A 21,092-nucleotide genomic window follows, 5' to 3' on the forward strand; every position below is an offset into this window, starting at 1 on the left:
GAAGAGAAAAGGCTTCGCTGTCCTCACAAACACATGTCTGGGTCTTCCTACAGTCGCGCCAGTGTGGTGGGGAAAAAAAGCCAGCATGATGCTCACACTGCCCTGCAGGAGTTAAATATTGTTGTGTAGTTTGTGGGTTACAATCACTTTTAAAGTGTGGCTTTGCTCCAGTTTCACTGCCGGCGTTTGTCCTGATTAATGACGCAGCGATTAGTTGAGCAACAAAACAAAACAAATTTTTAAAAAAAATAGCTGCTGGCATTTTTTTAAACCTCGAGAAATTGCAAACTTGCTACACACGAAGTGAGTTTTCACCTCAGTAAACAGCAGTCAGCAAATGGATGTGTGAGAATCAGCTGCCTTGGTCTGCAGGTGATGCAGCATTGGTGTGGTTTTAATTTGCAGCTGTAAATAACTAAAGAGCAAAACTGTGATGATGCTGATCCTGACTGTAAGCATGGAGGGAACATGTTTAGGGTGGGTGATCCCTGAGAAAGTTTGTCATGTTCATATTCATATTGGTGTCACAAAAAGACATAGATCACACTGATGTTTCTGTATCTCTTTGGAGTTCTCTATACAGTTGTTTTGCATCTTGTCATGCTCATTTTGTGCTTTTTAATAATGGTTTTGCATCTCTCTGTGGTTCTTTAAAGTATCTTTGTGTTTATCATCTCGATCACTTTAATTACTCCGAGGGCCTGCAGGGCACACAGAGTAATCCTGTGATCCACAGAAACACCAGGACTGCGCTCCATCAAGACGATTATTTACTTTCACCTTGTTTCATCCAGACACAGAATGCATATAAAAGATAGACATAACCTCTGGATCAGCCAAGCAAAGCCAAAGTGGAAGTGCCTTAAACTGCAATATTTCTAGTAGCTTGCAGCAGGCAACTTAACTGGTAAGTCAAACTGCTCAGCTTTAAGCATCACAAAAGTGACATCACCATGGCCACGCCTAACTTTTACATAAAGCATGTGTCTTTATAAGAGGCTAAATATTTTTAAAATTTGATTTTATAAACAATCAGAAACTCACACTGGAGAAGGTGGACTCTAAAACCCTGAACTTATCATAATAATGATACTGGGTTTTTTGTCGATCGACTAACCGCTGCAGTCATTTTTTGTCTCCCTCACACACACACACACACACACACACACACACACACACACACACAGAGTATCTAAGAGTGCTCCTGTCCCTGACTCTGGCTCTCCTGAGTGTCTTGCCCCCAGCCGAGGCCGTTGATGGGCGCGTGTTTGTCCCAGCTGTCCGTGTTGTGCCCATGCTTCCTCTGGTGGCGTTTGTAGTTGTCCCAGTGGCCTGTGGTGTAGCCGCACTCGCCGCATGCGTACGGCTTCTCGCCCGTGTGCCGCAGCATGTGCCTCTTCAGGTTCATGCTCTGGTTGCAGGAGTAGCCGCAGATGGAACAGTGGAACGGCTTGGCGCCCGAGTGGATGCGCTCGTGACGTCGCAGGTTAGCCAAGTTCCCGCAGGCGTAGCTGCACGACGGGCACTGGTAAGGCTTCTCGCCTGTGTGCACACGCAGGTGCCGCTTGAGGTTGTCGAGATGTGAGGAGGTGTAGGGGCAGTGCGGGCAGCGGTGAGGCTTCTCCTCCGAGTGGACGTGGGAGTGGCGGGCCAGATGGTTGGGGTAGTGGGACAGGAAGGGGCAGTGAGGGCAGCGGTACAGCTTGTTGCTGCGCTGACCGCGCCGGGATCCCCGAGACACGTCCCTGCTGCAGGGAGCCCTTGAGTTGTCTTTGGAGCAACGGCGGCAAACCTGGAAAAATAACAGAGCACACAGTGAGAGGAAACATTTCCTGTGGACAGATCATACAATCAAACGGTCATTAACCAGAATCGCCGCTCCGTGGTGGTCATTAGAAAGCCTGCAGGTTTAAAACGTTCCCACAGTGGGATAGCCACCTTCAACATCAGTTTTTTCTTCCCACATTCACCAAGTGCTTGCTTATAGATGGTCATCTGATTGTTGAAGATTCTCTGGATTATTTTAGGCGCTTTACATTACAATATAAAGTCTCTTTAGCCAAGTGTTTTTGTATATTGATGCTATATAAATATAATTGAACTGAAAAGAATAAGATAATGAGGCATCTTACACATTTGTTCATCTATTAATACTTATGAGCTTTTAACTCCAGAAAAGAGAGCAGCCCTGACGTGACAAAATTGCTCACAAATCCTAATTAGCAGCAGCAGCAGCAGAAAGCTTTACAAAGTTTTTAAATGACAGGGACTAAAAAGTGTTCGGGCATTGGGGGGGGGAAAAGTACTTGTTTGAAGGTGTGGCTGAATGAGGTTTGTAGTAAGGAAGCACTTTAATTATTCAATTTGTGTAGAACAGCACTATATCAGTACCAGTCCATTAACAACTAAATCATTAAGATTTTTCCTGTCAGGAGGTTGGTTGATCCTGCTGGGACCATAGAGAACTTGTAGATAGAGCTGAAGACACAATACGGGGTGAAAATGGCATGTATTGGAAATCTGACAAAAAAAATTATGACAAAATTTATCAAAACCGATGAGAGAATACCGCCATCTGAATCTATGGCGGCCTGAACATGTGCACCACCTTAAGATTGCCACTGACTTTTTAGCTTGTGACAGCAGTATGAGGGAGGAAGTCACTCTGCTATCGTTAATGTAAAGTGGGAAAATGTGGAAGTTTGTGGTGGGCGGAGCTTCTGTTTTTCTGTTTGTCGTGGAAACAAACTACAAATTGTACAACCCCTCATTTCATCCTAAAGTTTACAGAGGATCTTTCAAAGAAAACCAGCTTTGCTTTGGTAAACAAACCTGTCCTCCATCGCCCTCCACCTCTCCCTCTGCCTTGTTGCCCTCTAGGTCAGACTCCTCCAGGGTGAGGCCGCACACCCGGCAGCAGAGCGGGAAGAGGAGGACTGGAAGGGGGCCGGAGGGGGAGCCGAGTCCTCCCAACGTCTGGAGGTAAGCAGAGTCCTGGGACACTCGCAGGGTCAGGTCTGACATGACTGCAGACACATAGGGAAGCATTCAAAAGGCAAAGTTGTTTGGATCATTATTAGCTGCAGTGTAAACACGTTCTTCTAGATGTTCCCCATCATGCAGTTCAGTTTTAGGTCACTGAGCACTAAGCCAGAGAGAATTTCTCTTCCTCATTTTGCTGACTTGCTTCCTCTTTTCTGCTCTGCTCACTGCTTCCAAGATGAGAAATCTCCCCCTCAGAAAAAGTTTTTTTTTTTTAAATTCGGAGTTGTCAAATCTCCAAAATGCAAACCTTCCACATGTCATCAAACCTCTGCTCTGGGTTTGTGATATTCCCAGGTTTTAAGTGTGCTTTCAATCTAGAAATTTCTACATAAAGAACAGCTTAAAAAGCCTGGTTAGTTTTTAAATCACAAAACTACAGGAATACCACAGGATATATGTGAGCATTTTGCTAAATGAGAAATGCAGGCGTCATGTGTGTGTTTGTGGGGCTTGACCCAAACAAGCAACAAAAGTGAGCGTATCTCACGGCTCCGTCACAAAGACACTAAATTGTAGTAAGAGACTTTAAAAACAGAATTACAAAGAGACTCGACGTCAGAGTGGTTTCCTTTATCAAAAAGAGATGCATGTGACTATAACCAACAGACAAACACACGAACATTTAATCAACTGATAATGAAAAACTGAATACCCAACATGTGGTCACACTGAAGCTGAAATCTATCGCTGCTGTTATAATGATGATTTCACAACGACACAATAACACATGCTTCGCTCTTAGATCTGCAGTGTTTCCCCTGCCTTTCCCTCGGAGGGCAGTCCCCAACCCGAGAGAGAGAGAGAGAGTGAGAGAGAGAGAGAGAGAGCAAGAGAGAGAGAGAGAGAGAGAGAGAGCAAAACAAAATATACACATCTCATACACATTTATAAGTGTTATGTAGACATATTTGAAATTACATCTAAAGTTAAACACTAACTTTAAGTAGGGCTGCACGATTTTGCATAAAATGAGAATCACGATTTTTTTTGCTTAGAATTGAGATCATGATTCTCTCACGATTTTCTTTTCCAGTATAAATATTTATTGCACTTATTAACTGCACATCAACTTCGTAACAGTTGAGACTGAACATAAAAACAACAAATGTCTCACGTTTTGTTGTTGCCGCAAAATGTTGTACTGCTTGAAATTCCGTCTCCACCGTTGCTCAACACTGCGTGTATAGAGCAGGTAGTGCAACAATAGAAAAATAGTTGCGGGACGGCACTGTGTAGCGTTTGTCTAGGATGTTGATCATTTTCCTAAATCCCTCGTTTTGCACAGTGTTGATGGGAGCCATATCTTTGGTCAGGTGATAAGTAATAGCCTCCGTAATTTCCCTATACCCGTCTAACTCCTGCGGGAGTTCGACGTGTATAGGGAAGCGCTGTATAAGGTTCCCGTTATTGATGTTTGGGTGGTTGACCGGGACGGATTTTCTCCTGTCACTTTCTTGTCATCCCTGACGTGCTCTCCGTTGTTTTTTCCCTGCTAATTTTAGCAGCCAGCTTCTGTATCACGTGGTATAAGGCTCCGCCCTTGTCATTTGTTGAGCAGGACGAGTGAGCGCTTGTTTTCATGCAGATTACGTCCCGGATCAAAATGCGGTACAATCGTCGTCGTCTTTTTTTTTTTTTTTAAATCGTTGTCATTTGGAAATGAGATTTCACATAAGTATGAATCGAGATCGCGATTTTTTAACGATTAATCGTGCAGCCCTAACTTTAAGGTTTACAATTTTATATGTTTTAATGTATTCTAACAAGAATTCTTATCATTCATTAAAAATGGATATCATCACAGCTTTATCTCGTGGCTAAATCACCATGGTAACTGATGCTAAAAAAACATAACACGGTTGGGTGCCAGGTAATATTTTCAAAGTTTTCAAATTGGCTGGAAGAGCCACTTTTGCACCAGTTCATTCATTTGCAGCATGTTTTAAGTTGTTAAGAAACAAAGCATATAAAGCATGTATGTGTTATGAACTTTGCTCGTGGTGTACACCTTTGCCACAGACCAGATAATTTTGCATTACATCATGGCAAGAAAGAGGGTGTGCTTCCTTTATCACATGACTCTGTGTTATTCACCTAACCTGTCATGGTCCACAGAGCACACTGGAGCACTGGTGACACCAACTTTACCCAAACTGAAAACAAGTCATTACTAGGGATGGGTACCGGTGTCTGGCACCGGTTCTGACATAAACGGTAGTAACCAGACCGAAAAGCAGCGCACATTTCGGTGCTTTATTTCAGTGCTTTTTTTTCCTGAGCTGTGATACACTTCTAGCCAATCATTTTACATTTCCCAGGATAGTAGGCGGGGCCAGGTACGTACGTTCAGTTAGAGCAGAGCTACAGATTAAAAATGCCCAAGGCGAAGCGGTCAAAAGTCTGGTTGTACTTCACAGCAAAATATGCAAACTCAGCAGCCTGCAACAAGTGCTTTAAGCTGATACTGTGATACTGTCAAAGGAGGTAACACCTCAAATCTGATGAAACACCTGGCGACGCATAGCGTTTTTTTTAAAAGCCGAGAAATGCGCCGTATTTGATAGCTTGCTGCGAGACCTCACCCTGTGCACGTTGGGTGGGTTGCCAGTTATCGGACCCGGAGCAACATCCCCCAAAAACCCGAAGAATAGAGTCCTGGCCCCTAGCCCTGCCAGTGTAGCAGAAATGATGAGGATATTGATGCAGCAGCAGCCGTTCTTCTCTGCGTGAGTCGCTTAATGTTGTTCGAGTGTAATTTACGTTGAGTAGGCTAACCACGTTATTACATTAATGCATGTAAGGTGAACTAGCAAACATGATCATAGCTACATGCGGCTGTCCTCTTGTTTGATGGCAGATACTCCCTTCACCCTGGCCAAAAAGGCTAAAATGACCAAAGAAAAAGTGGGAAACAGCTGAACATGAGAGGTTTTTGGACAAAGTTTGTGTTTTTTTTCCATTGTTTAAGCACTGCTTCCAGCCAAGAGTGATACCATATATGCCCCATAGCTGCAGAAAAGGCTAACATTGTTATCTTTTTACAAAAAAAAAACAAAACAGCTGAACATGGGAGGTTTTTGGACAAAGTTTGTGTTCTCCATTCTTTAAGCACCGGTTCGAGCACCGTTTAAGCACCGGCACCGTTTCAAAAGTACTGATTTGGCACCGGTATCGGATAAAACCTAAACGATACCCATCCCTAGTCATTACTGTAAATGCATTACAAGAAAAATCCCGTAAACAGGTGTTAATCGGTCTAAAATCCCAGAGGAGAACTTTTCCAGGAAGCCTCCAAACCCACCAAAGAGGGAAACACTGAACAAAAAGACATCGCTGTGACTTCTCCTAAATGACTGCTTTTTCACATTAGTGGCACACCCTGCTACGTAGACGATCTGAAAATGTTATTTATACTGATGATGATGAACTGAGTTTTCAGTCCAAAGGTGACATATATAAAAGTTAGTTGTCAGATTAGCAATCAGAAAGAGTTTCCTTCAAAGTGATTAAAAAAGAGAGAGAAGCTGCAGGCAGCCTGTGAAATTATTGATTAACAAACTTGTTTTAACACAAATTTATCAGCTTTTTAACTCTGAGACCGTAATTGATGTAAAGGTTTGTGTTTACTCACCTTCTTCAGCATCACCGTTTGCCTTTTTCCGTCTTCCCCGTCTTTTCTCCTTCTCCCTCCTCTGCGGTCTCTCCTGCGTGTGCATGCGCTGGTGTCTGCGCAGGTTGCCGAGGGAGCTGCAGGCGTAGCTGCACTGGTGGCACCTGTACGGTTTCTCCCCGGTGTGTGTGCGGGCGTGGCGCTGCAGGTTGACGAGCTGGGCTGAGGCGTAGGGGCAGACGGGGCAGCGGTACGGCTTCTGGCCGTCATGGGTCCGCATGTGGCGTTTGAGATGGTTGGAGTAGCGTGAGGTAAAGGTGCACAGCGAACAGGAGTACAGTTTAGGGGCGGGGTCCGCAACACCGCTGGCTTTGTCTACGTTTCTCCTCTTCCTTTCGGAGCTGCCGCCGAGGGATTTATCGGACAGGTTGGAACCGTCCAACTGAGAGGAGTCGATGGAGGTGCCATGCTGGAGGCCCTCCTCACAGGAGAGACAATAAAGCTCTGCCCCTAGGTCGAGTCCTACACCTGGAATAAAATATATCACATTTTCTAATGTTAAAATAATTAAAACAATATTAATATTAAACAATATTATATTGATTCAGTACAAACAAAGTAAAAACAAACCTCTGCAGCCATTTGAGTTGTGTCTGCTCTCTGAGGCAAGAAATAGACTTGCTGTTTCCACGTTAATGTCAGTGGTGGACTATGTAGATGTGACTCATATGCATGTGTGTTCATGTGCTTACATATGCTGGATTCTATCCATCATAGAGTTGTGAGATTTACTGGACACTGAACTCAAATCAAAGAAGTGAAAATATTCCAATATCACTCTGTGCCCAGGTCTTTTTTATTTTTAACTCCACATGTAAACAGCCTGGCATGTTATAGTCAGTCAGTAGTTACCAAGATCTAAGCCTGCCCCCAAAGGTGTGTCTCCCAGAAGCTGACCACATCCCTTACAGGAGAGGAACGCTGGGAAGGTGGAGTCTGTCGGTGCTGACGAGTCGTCCTCCACACTTAGAGAGAAGACAGTCATACCTGAAGAAGAACACAGGGTTAAACAGACAGTCGCTTCAACCTTTGAGGAGAAAAATTCAACTCTCATGGGGTTTGAGGAAATAACCGCTGCATTTAAAAACTTAATTTATTACAGGAATGATTTATATATTTATGCTGGCAGCTGAGGCACGCTGAACTCACTTCCCCTGAGTGAGGTGTTGCAACTCAGAAGGAAATCAGCAGCATCAGCGCTGGAGCAGAAATAGAAGTCAAAACAAGAAACAACATGACAACTTAAGTTAGTCAGTTGGAGAATCTACTTCTCCAAGCTCCTAACATAGCGATGAAATGTCTTTGCCCTCTATACATCAGCCTGTACCATAAGTGACATCACAAAAGCTGCATCAGCTTTCGACTTCTACTACTCCTACACCAGCACTGATGCTGAGATTATTTCTGAGTGGTGACACCGGTGGTTCAGGCAAAGAGGGAGTCCTTTACAACTCAGTTGCTAGTATGGACCTGTGAGGACTTCACAGTTGGTGCACGAACGCCACCTGCATGCTCAGTCGTTCATTGCTCTTTCACTACAGCATCATCTATGGAAGCCCAGACAAGTTAAAAAGTGAAAATACAGCATACTTTTCATTTTAGCTCAACATTTGTGACTCTTTAACTTGGCTTCAAATGTGAATTTTAAAATCTATAAGCTATTTTCAGCTTCTCCTTTACCACAAGGGGTCACCACAGTGGTTAGCGCCACACATTTCATTTGGCAGATTTTTGCACTCAACACATTTCACTTACCCAGTGATAAACTAATAATGCAGACTAATTACCCAATAATACATTCAGCTTACATTCTGTTTAACTTTCTGAATTTTTAATTAGCAAACATTTGACTTTTAACTTGCGCTACAGAAATGGGTTTGCATATTATTTCACTTTCAACAAACTCAGAGACAAACTTATGGTACAAAGTACCATAAACTCAAAATCTTAAATACGGAAAGCACATCAGTTTGAACTTGTAAGTCTTTTCGAGCCCGATCATCAAAGGGACCATACCTCGCCTGATTACCAGGAATTGGGAGAACAATGTTTAAATATTGTGTGAGCACAGGGTCAATGCTTCAGTCAAAACAGAGAGAAAAGCCTAATAAAAACATGTGGAATGTTTAAATATGTGGCTTGCTTTCCAACCCCGTGTATGTAAAAACCTGTGTGTGTGTGTTACTGACCAGACTCTCTATCCAGTCCCATGATCTCCGAGTCTCCAAACTCCAGCTCGCCGCTCAGCAGGAAGTCGCTGTCCAAAACGAGACAGCCCGGCTCACACACCACTGCCCCATCCTCAAAGTCCACTGAGTGCAAACAGACACACAAACATTTCTCATAATTTCCTGTATAAACACACCTGACCAAATGAAGACAAACGCCAAGCCCATCCTGAAACACAAAGTCAGCTTCTACCTGAGGGTGTTAAAAAGTCTGGGTTTCACTCAAAGGTTTCCCTTAGTGATACGAGCTGTAAAACTGTGAACATCTGACACAAACATCAACATCTCTTCTCTTTATGTAACAAATTTTCATTTCCTTTAAAAAAACAAAACAAACAACAACAACCCCCCCCCCCCCCCCCCCCCAAAAAAAAAAAAAAAAAAAAACAACAAAAAAAACCCCAGACACATTTATAGATTGCAGGGCTGTTGGTTGTTTTTTTAACAGTAATAAAAAAGAAGATGTTTAAAGACAAAAATCAGGCTCATGTTTCACATACACATGTTTTTTTTTTGTTTTAAAATTTGGCTGCAGAGAACACATTTGATAAACGGGACAGAAGACAGCTGATAACAGAGTTTGTGCTCGAAAACACACAAAAAGAAGAAGAAGAAGAAGGATAACAGCAAAGGAGGTGGAGAGGAAACGAGAAGGAAATCGGTGAGCATGAGATAAGTGCTGAGGAGGAAGAGCTGTGGGGTGAGGAACGAGGCTGAGAGGGTCAGGAAGAGGAAGACGAGTCGAACACAGAACTGATGATACAGGACATTTTTATACTCTTAAACCTCTGAGCGGACATTTGTTGACCCAGCTTAGAGCAATTCTAACTTTTAATGTCACAAAGAAAATAAAAACTTACTGATAATTAAAAATATTTACACTAAATATTAAGGAAACTTAAAATTATTCTCTTTATTCCCATTTTCCTGAGCTTTAATTTGAAACCTACAAAACCTACTTTTTCAAACAGTTTGCATAACTATTAACAGTAGTTAGAGTAGAAAATTATTCTGCTGCGGTTTTTCTGACCTATTTGTCTTTTAGAGGTCAATGACAAACACTGGCTAATGTAATCTTTAATAATTAACTTTTTAATCATAACTAAAAAGTAATTAGAATTTAAGGTTCTGAGACATTTACTAAGACAAGATAAACTAATTCAGGAAAAATATGGGGTGCTTTTGCAGATTTATTTAGATTAATTTAGAGAATTAAGATGTTTTTCCTTCTCAAAATGGGCCTCTGGAGACCAATACACACATCCAATTAAGGCAAAAGTCTGAGTTTTCCTGTCATTTCAGGCTATTTTAAATGTGAGGATTAGGCCTAAGTAAACTAAGCCCTGCTTAAAAAAAAAGAATAAGTGAAAAACATTTATATGAGACACTTGTTGATTTCTGTTTGGTTGAAACCTTTTTAGTAGGAACCAAAAATATAACAACAGAAGCAATTGTTAGCTGCAGACCAGCAGCCAGAGGACAGAAAGTAACAAACACCACAACTCATTAAAAATTTTCAAACTAATTCAAGCTGCACTGTGCTTGCTCCCTGCATCGACTAAAGAAAACAAAGATGCTGTATGACAAGTTTAAGGCTGCGCAGGTGAGTAGGAATTAAGAAGGTAAAAGGGTTTCAAAAGGGTTATAAGGACATTTCCAAGTTATACATTCTACAGAGACAGAGATTATCCACAAATGGAAGACATTCAAGACAGCTGCCAGTCATCCCAGGAGTGGAAATCGCAGCAAATTCACCCCAGTGTCAGACTGTGCAAGGCCCAGAGAAAATACAAAAAACCCTAAGAGCTTCATTTCAGATTCTACAGGCCTCGGTTACCTTAGTTAAATGTCTATGACAGCACAATTAGAAAAAGACTAATTAACTGTGGCTTGTTTGCAAGAACTGGCAGGCACTGAAAGCCTCTTCTCTCATGACATGACAGCACAACTTAGATTTCCAAAGCTGCAAATCACAAGACTTCTGGAAGTCCTTTGCACAGCAAGATCAAAATCAAACTCAGCATATCAGCACAAAAATCTCATAACAGCTGTCAGCGTGGTGGTGGAAGGGTCATGATTTGGACTTATTATACAGACAGGACCTGGACATCTTGCAGTCATTGACTCAACCATGAACTCTTCTGTATACCAAAGTATTCTACAGTCAAACATGAGGCTGTCTGTGTGACAGCTAAAGATTATTTTACGTTATTGGTACAAACAGGGACATTCAACTGAACAATGATCCCAAGCCCTGCAACAAATCTTAAATTAATACCTGTATACCTCAATGAACTGGAGCAACGCTGTAAAGAAGTGTGTTACAGACGGATAAAATCATACAGAAAATGATTATTTGAAGTTGTAGTTGATAAAGCTGGTTCTGCAAGCTACTGCTAAGAGTCCTGTTTAAAGTCTTTTAGTTTTTCAACAAGTCTGCAGGCAGGTAATGCGAGTTAAGACCCAGCGTCTTACAAATCCCAGATATTTTAGGTTTTCCTTCATTAAAATGTTGGTTTCGGTTATAACAGCAAAAAATGTCATTCCTCCACTGTAGAACCAAAGCTGTTCGGTCAATCTTTGTTCAAATGAACTGCTAACGTGTTCAAACGTAGACCGACCTGAACTAAAACACATCAATCCTCCTTTTATCGTTCAGTTTTACAGAAGCTTTGGTTCAACTGTGCGATCATTCTTTCAGATAACACTGCTGTGATTGTGTCAGACGTCCAGAAGCTACTTGAGCTGCAGTTAGACTTTGAATACGAGTAATTTGAATACAAGGATGTACTGGCCTTTTTTCCCCTCTGAGCCCCTGCTCACATGCTCAAAAGTACACTCCCATCTAGTGCCTGTTTAAATATGTACATCATTAGAAATCTGAGAAGGTCAACAGGTGACTTCAGGTCTCCTAAATCCAGTATTCTCTTTTTGTAAGCTGACTGATGCCCACGCAGTCAAGAAAATGTAAACGAAGGGAGGTGAGCGTTCTACAGGTGACGTGTGGGAGGAGAGTAAAACAAAAGAAACTGGAGACACAACTAGAACCTAAAAACGTCTTCTGGCCCCTGTTAATAATAAAGGTGAGGGTACACAGGAAACCAAGGGGAATGACAGAAATCATACAGGAAGCTGTGAAAGAAAGAGAGGAAGAACGAAGGGAGGGAGCAGGGGGAGGTTAGGTAGGGAGCCTGCGAAGAGGAAGTGGAGATAGGAAGCAGAGAGGAGGTGGAGAATCCAAGTGAGCCAGAACAGTCAGGATGAGATAACAGATAAACACATCTGCTTAAAGGACAACATGTCTTCAGCAGTCTTCCTCTCAGGGAGATAAAGAGGAAAGGACTTGATGACCAGTCAGGCAACTTTTAACATTACTGTATCCCTCAGAAATATGTCTAATTTTATAAAAATGCATTTAAAGTGGACCAATACCTAGCAAAGACTCATTGCCTTATTCTATGGCAGTGATTTAAGATTCATGCGGAGAGAAAGGCAGCAAAGAGCTGGAAGTAAACAGCTGGACTTACGTTTCACCGGCTGCGGGTTGGACTGTTTTCTCCGCGGCATCTTCGCCTCTCTTCAGCACGGATCCTGTGCTGTTTTCGCGGTGACACCTCCGACACTCTGCGGGCTCAAGTCCGTCTGTCCAGCAAGAGAGGCAGCCAGCTAGCTAACTGCATGTCATCATCATCATCACCTCCTTCCTCTTCCTCTTCCTCCAACGGACAGCAGTAGCGGCGGAGTCATCGCCACCATCTAACGCCTGAAGCGGAAGGCGTACACCGGCAACAGCACCAATTAAAAAGACCCACACCTTCCCTAAATTATTACATTACACTTTGCAGCTATATTCAGTTCACAATAAACTTTAAAAACACACCAATCCATTTAAATTCATCACCATGGCTAATTCTTTGTTATTGTTTCGCAGTAAGTAGCCGGAGCCATCTTGCTAGCCAGCGAGCCAACCGGCTAAAATCAACACTGTAATCTAACTCTCGCTTTTAGCTCACACTAAAAATAAAACTTAATGAAGTCGAAGACACTCCACCGAATAACTTACCTGTGATAATGTCCCTTAAAATACCGCGGGTGAAAATGCAGTTAAAACTATTCTCAAAACACTCTTTTTGTTGTTGCCAAACACACACAGCGCCACTACGCCGGGTCCGGGCTCTATGTGACGTCACCGAAAGACGCAGGGGATTGTGGGAATAGTAGTCCTTACTGTGTTTACCAACCTCAAATGACCTCTACATATTATCAATGGAAGTTTGTCTCTGCCACCATAAAAAAGTAAAATCTCTGTATTTCAACATACAAACCCTGAATTTAACTTAGGTGTGGTGGAAAAAATAATTCTTTACATATGTATATATCTATAGCTAAATAATAACAATAATGTTTTCTTTTGTTTGTTAGTGTTTTTTGTTTTTGTTTTTCAATGTGAGAAACAAGCTCCCTCAAATTTTAGGTAATCTTGCAATTTTTTCCTCACAAAAACAAAATATTGGACAACTCATGTATGTTTATATAATAACAAGAGCAATAATAACAACAATAATAATAATTATTATTATGCAAAGAATGCTGTATTGTATATAAATCTGTCTTCCTATAATGTTTAGAAGACAATAAAATCATTTGATTTCCTAGAGATGACTAACAAGTGTTTAATATTGTGGATTTGTAAAAAGAAATAAAGTTTAAAAAATGTGAAGTTGTGAAAAGGAACACAAAAGGCACAGAAATACCACAAAGATTCAGCAATAGGTTCACTTTATTGTCAAAATATTCAACAAAAACCTCAAAAACAGATAATCCTCTGTTGTTTGTACCACTGCAGACATATATGTTGTTTTATGTAAAGGTAGTTGATGCCAACACAAATTACAAAATGCAAGAACATATATTTTGCATGATGCTTTTTCTTGAATACATTAAATTAACGAATAGATATCATACAATTGTGATAAACATACCATGAAATTTACATTAAAACAGTTTGTCAATAAGAGAGGTTTTTTTTAAAGACCCTATGCATATACAGTTCTAAGTGTCAGGTAGGTTTAACTAACGTAAAAACAAAATCATATCCTTTTATTCTCTCAGCTATTATTTTTCTGTATGTACAAGCTCTGAATGCTTTGACATTTCAACAGTAAAAATGTTTGTGTTGTTAAACTAGAAAAAATAATGAGGTGAATAAGATGTATTTTATAGGTTGCTGTTCTCTAGTCAGTCACTCAGGCAACATTTCTCAGGAGAGATCATGGCCTGAGTAAACATCATTGAGGGGTTACATGTCAGTCAAAGACTGGCTAAGAAAGAAATCATCTATATAGCTGTGTTGCACACATTTATCTTTATATCTTCAGCCTTTCTTTTTTAATACTCAAAATTCTGCCACCTATTCAGGATAACACTACACAATTGAAAAAGAAAAAGAGAAAAACATATTCCTTTAACTTGATAATTGTTCCTTGAAAAGAATCTAGAATCCTCTACAATGTTAAAATATTAAATGAATGAAACTTCAGGAGTTTGCATGACACACTGTATTTCTAAAAAACAAAACAAAACTGGGTGAATTCAATTCAGTGGGAAATTTCATTTGTTTTAAGTATGGGACCAACAAAGGATCAAAAGCAGTCTTTCATTTTTGGGATCCTTAACTGTCAAGTGGAGCAATGGCAGCAATTAGACAGAACTTCCCTTAAGGTTTTATTTGCTCAGATGCTAACTAAAGATCTGAGTTTTATTGAGCTGGGTTTCTGGGATAGGGTTAACGAAGTCAGGTTAGGGAATTGGGGAGGGGATGGACTGCCTATGAAGATGGAAAAAACAAAACAAAAACTGCCACCTCAGCATCCCAAACAAGCCACAGGTACAAATACAGTCATATAAAATCATGTACATATTTCAGAAAAGCTCTGCTCTGGGTCTTCTGGTTTTCTCAAAACATTACCAGTAGGGGTCATAATTTGCAAGAGCTGAATCAGAAAAAAACGACTTGGTTAATTTCAGCAAATCCTCTACATATATTATATATCAGTATGTTACTATATATTATGTTTAACGCTCATTCACGAGTTAAACATGGACTCAAACTCATCAATCCTCTGCCTGGTGTTTCCTCTGGGGATCTTTCTGTAGGACACTGTTTTGTACTTCGATGATTGTTGGCCATCTTTCTTCTTGTCATCTGCAGCATCAGCCTCACCATTCATCACAGGAGACCTTACGGTTTTCATTGGATGTTTTACTGTGCCAGAGGAGATTTTGCTCTCTTGTTCATCTTCCATCGAGGACTGAGCAGGAGCTTCCATCAGTGTCACTTTGTCCTCTGGTCTGCAAAGCGATGTCTGTAGGTCTGAAAATGCACATGTTTTTGAATAATTTAAATACTTCTAGGAAATGACTTAAAATTACTTTCTTTTGCTCCATGGAGGTTTTTGTCCACTAATATTTATCTTAGTTGAGTCAGTGTCATCTTTGTGGAATTTTAATGAATGAACTTTCTGGCTCAAATCTTCACTTTCAGTAACTGTGTTCCAGCCAATCATAGCTGCAGTTATATAATATCCAATGTAGATCTGAACATTTGAAAACAGTAACTTCACTTTGGAACGTTTACAGAACAAATATATCAATGTTTTTACACAGCAATCTGAATTTTGGGTCTATAAAACCGTTTTATTAACGACGTATGACAACACAAAAATAAACCTCACCCATATCTTCTTGTTTCTTATTTTAAATGAAAATTTACCTTATCTCACAGAAACAGTATGTATAAGCACTGCTGTATTAGCCTATTTGCAGACCTTGTCTTTGTTAGGAAGTCTTAATGCTGATCTAAAGACTATAACAATAAATTTTTCCTTCTACTCCGCCATATTTTGCAAGCACGTACTTAACTTTTTAGCCAATAAAAGCCAAAATATTCTTAAGAATGAGTTTATTGTTATTCTGTAGATTTCTTAGAAAAAGGTACCCAGCAACATACTGTAATTAGAAGGAATAAAATAAATAATAATATGACCAAAAATACTATGTCTATGTATAATAATACCATGTAAATGATTTTACTCAATAATGGTCTTTTCTACAGTCATTTTGAGCATATTTCGATGCTAAAATGTTTGTAGTTTTACATAAATAAAAAGTTCACTTCTTTCACTTCAGCTATTCTTCAGTCAAATTTTAACATGTTTCCTCGTAAATTTGATATACCGTGGATCTGCCTTTTTCTTGCTGTGTGGTACCCCATTTAAAAAAAACCCAAAACAGAAGTGCATCTAAAGCCAAGCTTATTCTACCTGATAAGTGTCTGATTTAATGTGTGCAGTTCCTACCTGTGACCACAGGTGTCACCAAACCAGCCAGGACTGAAATCTTTCTAGGGAATTCTGTGGTTACCTGTGTGCAATACAGGTGGAGTATTTCCGGAGTTGTCTGCTTCTTCTACTCCAGCTCTTTCACCTGGATGCCGCTCTTGCTCCTGTAAACTACGCTGCGACGTCTCTGTTTGTTCACTTAGATTCAGATGAGCGTCAGCACAGGGAACGTTTGTGTCTGTCACACTGTGTGCAGCAGCAGTTTGGTGTGAAGCGTCTGTGCTGCTCAGAAAAGCCTCCTTGTCACTGCTCGGCGATGTGGGATAAATGTCCCTGCTGTGGGTTTTGGCAGCGACAGCCCCTTTCTCTCCGTCTGTGAGGACTCTGGGAGCTTTGTTTTCTGTGCCGTGATGCAGAGTTTCAGCAGATTGTGGGTCCTGCAGAGGTGACAGAGGGACAGTTTTGGGGGATCAGACTGATCAGGCCTCTTTCCTGGCTTCTCAACCCATTCTTCTGTTTCTTCTTCTTTTACATAAACTTGTTCTTCCTTTTCTTTGTTTACCTCCTTTTCATTTTCAGCGTGATGCTCTCTCAGCTTCTCCACTTTGACTCCTTTTGCATTTCCTCCTGTTATCTGTCTGTCTTGCTCTATTCTCTTTTCATCTACATCTTCTTCTTCCATTCCTCTTCCTGCTCTTTCATCTTCACTTTCCTCTGTTACAGCTTGTTTCATCTCACCCTGACTTTCATCCTCACATACTTTTCCTACTTCTTTCTCATCTCCCTCCTTCTGATACTTAAACCACTCTTCTTACTCATCATTATTTATCTCCACCCCTCTTTTGTTGCTTCCATCCTTCTTCCTCCCTTTATTTCCCTCTTTTTCTCCATCACACTGTTTGACTTCATGGTTTTCTTTCTTTCTGTCTTCTTCTATTTCTCCTTCCTCATTTTCATCGTGTATTTCTTTCTCTACCTCTGCTGTAGAATGTTTCATTTCATCCTCTCACACTTAAACCTCCTTTCTTCTCTCTCGTTCTCTCCCTGTGTCTTTAATTCCTCTTCTCTCTCAGTCATTTCTTCCTCCATCTCTGCTTCTCCTTCCGCTGCTCTTCCCTCCATCTCCTCTTGGTCCATTTCTATATTGTCCTCCCTCTTATTTTCTTTCTCCATGTGGCCTCCCTTCTCCTCTTCCTCACCTTCACACCCAGCCTCTCCTTCCATCTCTTTTTCTGTTTTCCTTTCTTTCTCTACACATCCTTCATCCTTTTGGATTTTGTTAATGCTTTCTAGCAGCACGTGTCGTTTCTCAATTCACAGTCTGGTGACCTGGCGGCCACATTTTCAGCCTCATGCTTCATGTGTGTGTGAGTGGACGTGGGTTTGTAATACTTTAATCGCTCAGGTATGAGCTTGCGCTCCAGTTCACTGAGTCCTCCACAAGGTTTCACTTCTCTTTAACTGTGGCACAGACTCCTACCAAAGAATCCAGACTGAAGTAAAGAAACTAAAGAGTAAAGTCCTGAATGCAAATTTCTATTCAAGCATAAAGTTCGATCAGTAAAATACTGCTCTGTGTGTTCTCTTTGCCACAATGAATCTTTGATGCTTATTTCTAATTTCATATTTTCTTTCTTGAATTCTACTAAAGTAGCCTTGCATGACTCATAGGTCTAAATGATACTTATTTAGTTTTACTTCACCTATTTAACTACTCACTAAAACCAATGTCAAATCAGCCAATCACAAGGCTGCCACTCACGTATACATGGTCACAATGACCGGCTGAAGTTTAGACAGAGCATCAGAACAGAGAAGAGTGTTGATTTAAGTGGCTTGGCATGATTGTTAGTCTAAATATTTCAGATACAGCTGATCTGCTAGGATTTTCCCACACAACCATCTCTAAAGTTTACAGAGAATGATCTGAAAAACAGAAAATAACCAGTGAGCGGTAGTTCTCGGGAAGAAAATGCCTCGTTGAAGTCAAAGGAAAATGACTGCTTTGAGCTGACAACAGTAATTCAACTAACCGCTTGTTACAACAAAAGTGTGTCAAGAGCATCTGAATGGTGTCATGGTCCTGGGTCGTGTGACCCAGTGTTGAGTTTTATGTATCTTTTGTATTCATTTATGCTTTAGCTTAGTTCGTCTAGTTAATTTCTAGGGTGCTGTTTAGCCCTTTGTTTCTTAGTTGTTTATGTCATCTCCCTGTACTCAGTCTCCCTGGATCATGCGTCTACCTGTCACACGTCATGTCTGCGTGGTTATGTTTAGTTCATGTCATGTCTAATCTCCATGTTTCCTGTTTTATTTTGAAAGTCTGTATTCTATGTCAGTGTATTTAGTTTCACCTCTCCTGTCTTTAGGTTCATGTGTGTCAGCTGTGCTCCCATGTGTGGCCACTTCCCCTGATCATCCCTCATGTGTATTTAGTCTCTGTGTTTCATGCAGTCTGGGTCGTGTCGTCTGTGTTCCCACACTCCATGTCCTCATGGCCAGTCTTTACAGTCATCATCATGGTCCTCTGAGTCTTCTTAGTTTATCAGTATCTGTTTCCCAGTTTAGTTAAGTTTGGTTTAGTCACGGTGTTTCTGCTTCGTGTGAGACCTGTCATCAGCCATAATAAAGGCTCGCTTTCAGTTTAAGTTTACTCCGATCTTCCTGAACCAGTCACGTGGTACAGCCGGGCAGCGAGGCTTCGGACGTCATCATTTTCAGCTCCTCCCATAAATGAAGCAAGCCTCGATACGCGCTTCGCGGAAACGCCCCCTCCATTACTCGACACATGCTTCGAAGCCTCGATACAGAACGTCACATCACTAATGGTAGGGTCAGAACTTGGAAGCGTGGATCTATCTTGCTTTATGTCAGTGGTTCAGCATCACTTCTTAAGCGCAGCCAACCTGAGTGTTGTTGATGACCCTGTCCATGCCATTATGATCACAGTGTATCTATCTTCTGATGGCTGCTTCCAGCAGGATAACTCACCAAAGTTCAAATCATCTAAAACTGGTTTCTTGAACATGACAGTGAGTTTACTGTACAGAGATAGACCCCAAATCACCAGATTACAACCCAGTAGAGCTCTTTTGTGATGTGATGAAACTGCAGACAAATCTGCAGCAAGTGTGTGATGCAGTCATCTCAACATGGACTAAAACGTATGCCACAAAGAATTAAGACAGTTCTGAAAGGAGGTGGTCTTAATTGTCTGTGGATATTAGACTCCCTCTCAGTCCATCCCCTCATGCTCTTTTGTTTCACTGTCTTTAAAACAACTTCATTCTCATTGGCTGATTGCCTGTACCTGGCATCACCATGAAAAGACATGACCTCTAATTGAGATAAAACAGAGCCAAGAGTAAGAAAAACTATTAGAAACTGAGTGTTGACAGTAGTCTGAAGCTTTTGGCTACAGGATTACCTGTACTTATGTTTGACAACTAGGTCATGCTTATATTGAAAATGCACTACTTGAACAGGATATATGAGACAGAAAATGATGAAAAGCACAATTGGTCCTCTCTAAGAGCATGTGTAACCAGCAGATAACAGGAGCGTTTTGAAAAATGCTCCAGTGAGAGAGTAAACAGTCAAGTACATGAGTTAAAAAGAGCAAAATGTTCTGAAAGTGTAACAGCTTGCATTGATTTCCTTTTAATAGTTTCCCCTCTAAATAATACATTTTTAGTTTTCGAACTTATGCTATCTTCATGCAAACTGCTCACCATGTTTTCATGTTTAAAATTTATATAAAAATAAAGTAGAAAAACTCCACAAATTATTAAACATGCCAGGGTATAAAAATGATCCCAGGTGTGTTCTATAACATTATGATAATAAATAATTTTGAAATGTGCAGTAAAAGCAAAGGTTCTAAAACCAGAGCATAAAACCAAAATCCTGTAATTATACAGCAGTACAGACTCCTTGGCTGAGCCTTTTATCTGACTTTAAATGTACATATAAGAGCTTGAAGATCAGCACTCCTGCTGCGGTTTATCCCACTGTGCTATGTAAAGCATTATAAGCTTTAAAGTATGTTACAGTTTCACATGTAGTGGAATTATTTCCATATTTCCCATCCACTACACAGCACATAGTTGTTATCTCACTGAAACCACATCTATACCACTACAGTTAAAGAAATATTATGGTATTTTGTAAATGATGTTATCTTCACATTTTGCATAATTTAGAAATTGTATAAATCTCAAAAGCAATTGCATTTAGTGTCCAAGATGTGGCAGTATAACACGAGAAATGCCATGCTCATGACCACATGCTGTGTGTTTACAAAAATGAAACAGTGTTACACCCATCTCCAATCCCCTTCCTGTATTTTAACTGTTTGCATGGTGTGTGTGTGTTACATGCCTAACTGTCTAAACCTTAGTGGGTGAATGACTAGTTTTAGCTCTTCATTCCCCCCTCACTATGTCCTTTTTCACACTTTAAACCTTGCTTAAGTTTTTGAAATGAGCTGCTGTTTTTGTGAAGCATATTGTGGCTTTTGTTAAGCAACAAAACAAGTTATTAACATCAAAACATCAAATTATTAAGTAAAAAAAAAACATATTTTTGTCTGCATAAAAAGCCATCAGTCCCACTTCCTGCAAGTGACAATTATATTCATTCCAAAAAACATTCTAGTAATAGTGATTGCTTTGTCACCTGCACAAATATTTTATAAATACAACTTGTTTGTGTTTCTGTTTATTTTTACCATTTAATTTTTTGTTTTTTTGTAGTAAGTTATGGAGGTTTTCAATTTTTTTTCATCACAAAAGATGAAAACAACCTTTA

At 40.5% G+C, this 21,092-nt stretch overlaps 1 protein-coding gene across 1 annotated transcript in view; it reads right to left on the minus strand.

Annotated features, from left to right (window-relative positions):
• The window catches only part of LOC146641863 (zinc finger protein 513-like), a 13,497-nt gene extending 344 nt beyond the window's left edge, over window positions 1-13,153 (minus strand). Inside the window, exons 1-7 of the mRNA XM_085398218.1 lie at window positions 13,007-13,153; window positions 12,471-12,706; window positions 8,905-9,027; window positions 7,568-7,702; window positions 6,677-7,183; window positions 2,833-3,026; window positions 1-1,792 (exon numbers count right to left, since the gene is read on the minus strand). The exon at window positions 1-1,792 is cut by the window's left edge and continues 344 nt beyond it. Of these exons, the coding sequence (XP_085254344.1) occupies window positions 1,193-1,792; window positions 2,833-3,026; window positions 6,677-7,183; window positions 7,568-7,702; window positions 8,905-9,027; window positions 12,471-12,510 (1,599 nt within the window). The 5' untranslated portion in view covers window positions 12,511-12,706; window positions 13,007-13,153 and the 3' untranslated portion in view covers window positions 1-1,192. The remainder of the gene's footprint in view (window positions 1,793-2,832; window positions 3,027-6,676; window positions 7,184-7,567; window positions 7,703-8,904; window positions 9,028-12,470; window positions 12,707-13,006) is intronic.
• Window positions 13,154-21,092: the final 7,939 nt, after the last annotated feature.

Source organism: Rhamphochromis longiceps, linkage group LG23 (assembly GCF_057381845.1).
Source record: "Rhamphochromis longiceps isolate RC_006_pf linkage group LG23, R_longiceps_female_GT1.1, whole genome shotgun sequence".
Lineage (NCBI taxonomy): Eukaryota > Metazoa > Chordata > Actinopteri > Cichliformes > Cichlidae > Rhamphochromis > Rhamphochromis longiceps.